Raw genomic sequence first — 9,235 nt, 5'->3', positions numbered from 1 at the left:
GAAAAATCATACAAAATTCAGTAGTTTTCAGTATTCAGTAGTTTATTTCCAATAAAATCACCCAGCACATTAATAACTATGACCTTCCTCAGGCATACGATGCACTTCATTTCATTTCAGCTTCCTTTGTCTTTTCTCTTGTCCTAGACTTCTAAATAAAGTATAGAGTACTAAAATAAACACTCGACAACCAAACTGGTAAGGTGCCATAATACTGCTTCAGCAAGGTGAGCATCAGGGACAGAATCGCTTCATTTTTCATCTTATACTTGTTCTTTTTTGATCAAAAAAAGTTTTTGACAAATTGATTGCGGGAAATGCGATGTTCATGCGTTAGGTCTTTTTGGGATGTGTAGGGTTCCTGCTGCCCGTGACAACATTGCGCAGCATTGACTCAGAGCAGCTCCAGATTGTGGCCCCTTTAAGAGCTTTGAATTCGCCTTTAAAGTGGGTCACAGTAAAAATATCTCCAACAATTATTCATGCACGCCTCCCTCCCTTTCTCTCCCTCATCTCCCGCTCTCGCTTTAAAAACTGCATGGTTCTGCAGTGCTGAGGAGGGATGACTCTTCTCTTTGTCAGATGCAGGTCTGATGAAATGGTGGTGCAACCGAGCCGCCTGCATGTCAGCGAGCCTTTCTGGCTGCCCGGCTTGGCGCGCCGTCCGCACGTCGCGTCTGCCTGCCGTCCGTCTGACCGCCAGGCCGCACTGACGTGCGATGTTTATGCAGTGCAGTGTTGTTTTGTTCCATTAGTTATTGATCTCCCCTATGGTGCTTTGTCCGAGCGCGATAAAAGACGTATCGAGATTTGCGGCCCGCCTCGCGCCTCGTTTCGGGGCCGCTCGGGGGACCCGGCCTGGCTGTGTGCTAGCGCGCTCTGTGGATGCGTGTGCGGCGATGTGCTAGCGAGCGGCTAAGCATGTGATTAGCGCTAGAGTGAATGGAACAGCGCTGCAGCATATGGGAGCAGGTCTCGCAGCCCCCCATAGGTTTAAACTCAACATCTTCAAATTAGTCAGAGAGAGATCAAAGCAAGTCGCGCCATGCTCGCAGAGAGTGAGGCTTTGAACTGCCTCCACCCTCTTCTGCCTGCCGTGCGTGTGTGTATGTGTGTGTGTGTGAGAGAGAGAGTGAGAGAGAGAGAGAGAGAGAGGGGGGGATGAGAAAGGCTCGTGTGCTGGTATGGAAATGAAGAGCAAATCCCTTGAGTGTGATTCTGAGAGGAGAGTTGGCTTTTGATCACGTGTGTCTGTGCGCGTGCGTGCGTGCGTGCGAGCGAGCGTGTGTGTGTGTGTGTGTGTGTGTGTGTGTGTGTGTGTGTGTGTGTGTGTGTGTGTGTGTGTGTGTGTGTGCTCTTTCTTCTGCTCTCACTCTCCACACACACGGGCCCTACGAATAATAGAACTGCAAGGAAAGTAACTGGGCCTCTTTAGGCAATTTTGGCCTGGTGTAAGTGCAGGAAAAATAAATCAAAGCAGACAGCTACAACTGTAAAGCACACGCAACACAAATAGTGCGTGGAGAGGAGGGAGTGTGTGTGCATCCTGCTCCTTTATCCCGGCCCCGACAAGGCCGCCTTCATTAACACAAGTCAGCAAGCTCCAGGGAACCCAGGCAGGGACGCTCCTTAATGGCATTACACTGGCCTTCTGAGCGTCTCACCTGACATCACAAAAGGTTCCTTGATGGCCACCAGCCGAAGAGCCTGAAAACGGTCCTGTCTGGAGCTTGTGTAGTGTGTAGTGTGCAGATGTGAGAACAGAGATGCCGGAGTACTCAGCTGGCTCCGGGCGCAGCATAAGTGGACCAGCAAGCGTCTTTAGTGATCACATACTGGGGGACAGCACTGACCTTTTATTTTAGTTCTTTTGCTGGTGTAAAATATTCTGGTATTTTATATATAAAACGCTGACAAGTAGCAATAGAAGCAGAAGCAAGAAGCAAGACTTATTGCTGCCAGTCAGGTCTTCTGTAGAATCCACCGTAAATTCTCTCTAGCTCAATCTCTCATGCGCTTTCTCTCTCTCTCTCTCTCTCTCTCTCTCTCTCTGTCTTTATCTCTCTCTTTCTCTCACCTCTGACCACCTTTCTTCTCATCTACACCCTCCTCCATCACCTCTCTCCTCTCCTCGCCGTCCTGTCCTGTCCTGTCTCCTACTGCCTAATAACGCATACTTCATGTGTACGTACACGCCCAAGATCAGTCATGTCCTCTTCAGCGTCTCTCCTGAACCGACTGTGTTCACAACACGGTTAACAAGCCAACTGCGAACGCGACGCACAAGATATTGCGTTGTCACAATTACATTGCATAAAGGACCACCAAGTGCCACGTACAGACTTCAAGTTACAGCGCTACGGTTCAAAGTGTATTGTTCAAATGGTCGCTGCTGCCTCCTGGTGGCCGCTGCTGCTATTACATCGTGTTCAACGGGATTCTGAGGCGCTAAGTGGCATGTCACCTTGGAGCGGTCTAGCCCGCGGTTGCTGTGGCAACTGGGAGCCGCTAATCAGTAGCACAGCGTGCATGCCATTACACTAGTCATTCGGGCTTTGTTTTGAGATGTTTATGCTATTTCCCTCCAAACGGTCACTAGGTCAAAATACCTCTTTTTATCCAAAAAAATATATATAAAGACATCTCAGTTTCCTCCAATTTCCTAATTGCCTCTCTTTCTCAGGAAGAACGGGCTTTGTATTTAACTATAGATTCGCGGTCACCTAGCAACAAGCAAATAAATCCAAGAGCATTCTGCAGTAACCTCTGCTCTGCGTGTGCGCATGCTTGCCTGTGTGTGTGTGTGCTCACGCATGTGTATTGATGTGTGTGTGTGTGTGTGTGTGTGTGTGTGTGTGTGTGTGTGTGTGTGTGTGTGTGTGTGTGGGTGTGTGTGTGTGTGTGTGTGTTTATACCATAATTTTATTATATTTATATTTTTGGCAGAAACATAGTAAGGAAAGACTGTACGTCATGTATTATCACCCATAGCGGCCCGTGCGGAGGACGTAGCGTGTAGAGCACAGGGTCTGATGTGGTGTGTAGAGAGCAGAGTCTGATGTGGTGTGTAGAGAGCAGGGTCTGATGTGGTGTGTGAAGCGCAGGGTCTGATGTGGCATCTAGAGGGCAGGGTCTGATGTGGTGTGCAGAGCACAGGGTCTGATGTGTTGTGTAGAGGGCAGGGTCTGATGTGGTGTGTAGAGCACAGGGTCTGATGTGGTGTGTAGAGAGCAGGGTCTGATGTGGTGTGTAGAGAGCAGGGTCTGATGTGGTGTCTAGAGGGCAGGGTCTGATGTGGTGTGCAGAGCACAGGGTCTGATGTGTTGTGTAGAGGGCAGGGTCTGATGTGGTGTGCAGAGCGCAGGGTCTGATGTGGTGTGCAGAGCGCAGGGTCTGATGTGGTGTGTAGAGCACAGGGTCTGATGTTGTGTGCAGAGCGCAGGGTCTGATGTGGCGTGTAGAGGGCAGGGTCTGATGTGGTGTGCAGAGCGCAGGGTCTGATGTGGTGTGTAGAGGGCAGGGTCTGATGTGGCGTGTAGAGGGCAGGGTCTGATGTGGCGTATAGAGGGCAGGGTCTGATGTGGTGTATAGAGGGCAGGGTCTGATGTGGTGTATAGAGGGCAGGGTCTGATGTGGCGTGTAGAAGGCAGGGTCTGATGTGGCGTATGGAGGGCAGGGTCTGATGTGGTGTATAGAGGGCAGGGTCTGATGTGGCGTGTAGAGGGCAGGGTCTGATGTGGCGTGTAGAGGGCAGGGTCTGATGTGGTGTGTAGAGCACAGGGTCTGATGTGGTGCGTAGAGGGCAGGGTATGATGTGGTGTGTAGAGAGCAGGGTCTGATGTGGCGTGTAGAGGGCAGGGTCTGATGTGGCGTGTAGAGGGCAGGGTCTGATGTGGTGTGTAGAGGGCAGGGTCTGATGTGGTGTATAGAGGGCAGGGTCTGATGTGGTGTATAGAGGGCAGGGTCTGATGTGGCGTGTAGAGGGCAGGGTCTGATGTGGTGTATAGAGGGCAGGGTCTGATGTGGCGTGTAGAGGGCAGGGTCTGATGTGGCGTGTAGAGGGCAGGGTCTGATGTGGCGTGTAGAGGGCAGGGTCTGATGTGGTGTGTAGAGCACAGGGTCTGATGTGGTGTGTAGAGGGCAGGGTATGATGTGGTGTGTAGAGAGCAGGGTCTGATGTGGCGTGTAGAGGGCAGGGTCTGATGTGGCGTGTAGAGGGCAGGGTCTGATGTGGTGTGTAGAGGGCAGGGTCTGATGTGGTGTATAGAGGGCAGGGTCTGATGTGGTGTATAGAGGGCAGGGTCTGATGTGGCGTGTAGAGGGCAGGGTCTGATGTGGTGTATAGAGGGCAGGGTCTGATGTGGCGTGTAGAGGGCAGGGTCTGATGTGGCGTGTAGAGGGCAGGGTCTGATGTGGCGTGTAGAGGGCAGGGTCTGATGTGGTGTGTAGAGCACAGGGTCTGATGTGGTGTGTAGAGGGCAGGGTATGATGTGGTGTGTAGAGAGCAGGGTCTGATGTGGCGTGTAGAGGGCAGGGTCTGATACCGCACGCATGCTGTTTACAAAATGCTAAATGCCCTAAATGCACATGCACTCCCGTTTGACAAAATGCGTTCAAGTTGTACAGGAACAGTGGGGTTAAGTGGAAACTGGGTTTCAGGACACAGAACAAATGGTGTGAAATGAGTAGTTTTGATCCACGGAGGATGTGCAGTGCAGTAATTTCATGGTGTGTTAGGAGATGCGGAAGAAGGGATGGGGTGGCATGGCCGGCTGTGTGGCCTGAGGGGTCACCCAGTCTGATCGCCCGCGTGGGGTGATAAGACCACTCCAACACCCCCTCACACAGATCAGACACGTGTACCCTGACTGCCAAGAGGGGAGGGGCTCCTAGAACACACACACACACACACACACACACACACACACACACACACACACACACACACACACACACACATACAAAAATTATGCTAAGATACATGTTGTGGATCCCATACATGACAGCCAGTGCCCTGAAATACTGAGATACTGAAATACTGAAATACCGATATACTGAAATGCTGAGATACTGAGATGCTGAAATACTGAAATACCGATATACTGAAATGCTGAGATACTGAGATGCTGAGATGATTGAGATACAACCGCTTATTTTTTAATAAATTTTTTATGACAGGGACTTTGATATTCTAATTCCACAATGCAATTTTATTAGAAATGTTAAAATTGTATACCCTTAACATTAAGTCAAACATTTGACTGACATGGAAGCTGAAACACCTCAGAATAGATTTTGCAATGGAACTATCTACAATACCAGATGAGGTGCAATGATTTCCTGATGATCAAAGATGTGCATGATTCCAGCAGACCTGTCCCAAACCCTTGATTGGTGAGAATACTTAAATTCAAAGTAGCATTAAAGCTGAATCTGGAATCATAGCTCTCTAGACTCCTCAACACACACAACAAAGAGCATATGTAAATGTATTTTATCATGGCTAGTGCAAATAGGAAATCAGTTGTTCGGTAGTGATATGTGGCCGTGAAAGACTATCCCATGTCGAACACCTATACAAACTGCAAGTCAAACATTGCAGGAGGGAAAGGAATAGTCACTGGTCTGGCTGACTGAGGTCGACACTGCTGACAAGATTATCTAACATTATAATAATAACTAGCATTATTATTACTTAAGATGTGTAACACCATTGCACATTACGCACGTCAGTGTATTGTGCACATGCCTGTTCCTTTAGGACAGTCAAGCTGGAGCTGACTGGCCAGGCATTTGTTTTAGGGCCATAGAAATGAGATATTATACAATAGCGACCCCTGCTGTATGGAACGTGCAAGCGTTGCTTCGACACCGTATGATGCTATTTTGGTTATTAGACAGTACACCGGCTAGCCACAAGCTAGTCATCCTGTTTTAGATATAGCCGAAATCATATAACCAGCAAAGCACAAAAACTTACAAACAAGAAAGAAACGTTTCAATGGAAGATGGTCTCTCTTCACGTCTCGACAACCTTTGGTGAGGGTGCGTACACAGAGCCCTTGTACACACAAAATAAGTTAAATCACTTAACGTTCAGATCTCTTTGGACATGCTGTCTTAAGTTAAATCACTGAACGTCCAGTTCTCTTTGGACAATATATCTGTAGCACTGAAATATTTTGTATTTTGGCTCTTTCTGCGCATATTATATGGGGCTTAGTTTTAACTAAATTTAAAATTAAATTGTGAATTTACGAGACAATATTTCTGAAGTTATTTCCAAGGATCTGTGGTTTCTTCGGCTGAGCATGCTTAAAGTGGCTTATTTTTTATCTAATCGACCAAAACTACGTAATATAGAACAGCAGTACAGTTGCCACATTCTCTAAACAAAATGCATTTGTTCATAAAAGTTGTTTTTCCGTAGTAGTCCACCACAAAGGTCGCAGACTATTCAGACTGGGTAGAGCGCATAGCATACAACGCTTTTTTACTTTGATGGCAAAGCAAGGTACAGCGATACTGTAATGTCATGCCATGACCACAGGGTGGCAGTAGATTCAGCTCTTATAAAGGTCCAGGCCTACACAGTGGTAATTTTCGTTAAGCCGTTGTCTTTAAAACCGTCTGCCGACCTCACGCCTTTTTCTCAGATCTGTGAGTAGTTGCTCAAATATTGAAAAGACAGCGACCCCCGCCTCGGGCACTCCGTTTTTAAGCCTCAATTTGGGCTTCGTCCAGATAATGAGATTAGAGCTGCGCAGCACGTGTTTCACGGTTCCGTTACTCCGTGTTTGTCCTCCAACTGGGACCAGAAGCACAGAGTTGCTCAAGTCCGTTTCTAGCCACGTTCCTTCCTTTCGCTGAAACAGAGCTGCTGTCCAGCTGCGTCTTATACCAGGCTTTTAAATATTTGGGGATAACGCATTACATATAAAATAACCAAGGCCTTTACACGTTCATAAGACATCAATTACGGGTTACAGTTAGCAGGCTTGCGTATGTCAGCCCTAAACACCAGTCGAATTTGTTCAGTGTCAGCGATAAATATGAGAAATGTTTGTCTGTAAAGTTAATTTTACTATATATTTGCGATCACCGTGATATATTCTCCTGCCATGCGCACTCTTCCGCCGTGTGTAGCAGTTATGATTACTGTGGTTGAAATTAAGACTGAGCAGGTTTTTTAATCCTCTTAATTAAAACGCCTTCCTGATTGGACAGAACGATAATCCCACAGGGCCTCGCGCTTCTACTAACGCGCAAGTAGGACGGAGCTCGAGACACAATCTGCCCAGGGCGAGGGCAAGACGCACGCGAGGAACCACGAGACGCGCACAAGTTCAGAAGAGGCGTCTGAAGTGCATCATAGCTGTCTGCCTTCACCAGCATCACAGTAGTGTTTAGGGTGACCATCACCGACGTGTAGACACTCAACCATCAACAAGGTGATTTTTATTTCCCATCTTTAAGATCCGGTTCTGAGGATTTCGGATAGAAAGAAGACGAGGATAAGTTTTTTTTGTTCCCGATTCGATTTTGCTTAAGTTGTTTTTTGTTTCTGTTTCATGATGAACGCCAGAGAGGAGAACCTACTGAAGTCGATCAGCAACGACACCCTACTGGACCTGACGCAGCGGTACGGACAGTCCGCGCTCAGCTTCGGTGCCGGACACGGCGCCGGGAGTCCGGCTCGGTACCCCCTCACGCCCGCCGCCGACTTCCTCTCGAACCAGACGGGAAAGTCCAACGAGAGCGGCGGGGAGCACACGAGCGACGACGACGACGGGTTCGACCTGGACTCTCGAAAGAGAGGTTCGGGCTTCGACGACGACAAACACGCGGGGAACCTCGCCAAGAAGCCGAAGGAGCAGAGGTCCCTGCGACTGAGCATCAACGCCCGGGAGCGCAGGCGGATGCACGACCTGAACGACGCGCTGGACGGGTTGCGGGCCGTGATCCCGTACGCGCACAGCCCGTCCGTCAGAAAACTCTCCAAAATCGCAACTTTACTCCTCGCCAAGAACTACATTCTCATGCAAGCGCAAGCGCTGGAGGAAATGCGCCGGCTGGTGGCTTACCTGAACCAGGGGCAGACGATAACGTCGCCCGTGCCCGCCGCGCTGGCTCCGTTCGGACAGGCGGCCGTGTACCCGTTCTCGGGCACGGCGCTGGCCACCTGCGCGGAGAAGTGCGCGTACCCGGGGACTCCTTCAAGTCTCTTCAAACACTGCAGCGATAAATCCTGACTCTCACGCGCGTCCGTGAACTTTTACCCGCAGCCTCCTCACGTTGATCCCACCTCGAGTTTGAAATGTCTTGTTGGGAAAGAACTTTAGTCTTTATCCATAATCCTACATATTTAAATAACTGCGATGTTTTATCCAGATTTACCAGATGATGTAAAAAAAAATATCTGTGTGTACCGGGGCCATATTTGGAGTGAGTGTTTCAATCCCTCCGGTTCCGCTTTTCTCCTCAATTAAGCAAAAACGTTGGAAACAATTTGTGATTTAATGGATTGCACCGGAATGCATGTTGAGTCGTTCCTTTGGGAAACTAAATCTTCTTAAATAAGTCGCTAACAGACTTCGGAGCTGAAATTGTCACTGCGAACCTCAGAAGTCTCCCCTAGCAATTTAGTACATGTTATTGGTAATCTATGCAACATTTCACAATAACAAAGGCGCGACCCGCAGAATCTCACATGTATTCCGCTACCACAGAGTTGTTTGTCAACAATAAGAGTCGGCGAAGCAAAATTCACCCTTTCTTCTGTTAGTTTTGTGGAGAAAACGCTATGTGACACAGTTCGAAATTGTTGGCCTATGAAGATGATTTTGGATATGTAATTGCACAGATCATTTGATTGTATTGTACAACTGTGACACTACAGTACTTGATAAAGCCTAAATCGGCAAAGCATTTGGTCTTGTTGCTACATGAGTTTCATATATTGTTTATACGTCTTTATAATTAAAACATATCTATGATCAATACCGACTGATGCTTTATTTGTCTCCAAAGACTGATTTGCTGCTCACATAAATGAACATTTTGACAAGTGTATGCGTAAATATCCTCTTTCGCTTAACAAACGTTCGTGATTTTACTAGAGTGAAAATGAAAGGGGGAGATGGAGGAAATCACACGTGTGATGTGAGCAGCTCTACAGTTCGCGTGGCCTAACGTGGCTCAGGTGTAAGAGACCAGTGTCTGTTCGCGTGGCCTA

General features: G+C 48.2%; 1 protein-coding gene and 1 long non-coding RNA gene across 5 annotated transcripts; one reads left to right on the top strand and one right to left on the bottom strand.

The window, feature by feature from the left end:
- Positions 1-4,796: 4,796 nt before the first annotated feature.
- LOC143485123 (uncharacterized) lies at positions 4,797-8,149 on the bottom strand. The gene is made up of 3 exons (XR_013122792.1): positions 8,085-8,149; positions 5,981-6,061; positions 4,797-4,889 (listed from the first exon to the last, which is right to left on the bottom strand). It is a non-coding gene; the product is annotated as an uncharacterized LOC143485123 (long non-coding RNA).
- On the top strand, positions 5,907-9,000 carry bhlhe23 (basic helix-loop-helix family, member e23). Of its 4 annotated transcripts, none has more exons than XM_076984354.1 (2): positions 5,907-6,039; positions 7,228-9,000. In XM_076984354.1, the coding sequence occupies exon 2, from the start codon at positions 7,572-7,574 to the stop codon at positions 8,250-8,252; it is 681 nt and encodes a 226-aa protein (XP_076840469.1). In that variant the 5' UTR covers positions 5,907-6,039; positions 7,228-7,571; the 3' UTR covers positions 8,253-9,000. The 4 variants fall into 4 exon arrangements, with proteins under 4 accessions (XP_076840469.1, XP_076840467.1, XP_076840466.1 ...); XM_076984352.1 differs by having other exon boundaries at positions 5,911-6,045; XM_076984351.1 differs by lacking the exon at positions 5,907-6,039 and adding an exon at positions 6,590-6,660.
- The last annotated feature ends 235 nt before the right edge of the window (positions 9,001-9,235 follow it).

Source organism: Brachyhypopomus gauderio, chromosome 21, assembly GCF_052324685.1.
Source record: "Brachyhypopomus gauderio isolate BG-103 chromosome 21, BGAUD_0.2, whole genome shotgun sequence".
Taxonomy (NCBI): Eukaryota; Metazoa; Chordata; class Actinopteri; order Gymnotiformes; family Hypopomidae; genus Brachyhypopomus; species Brachyhypopomus gauderio.
Note: the sequence above shows the minus strand (reverse complement) of the source record. Positions and strands in the feature narration are given on the sequence as shown.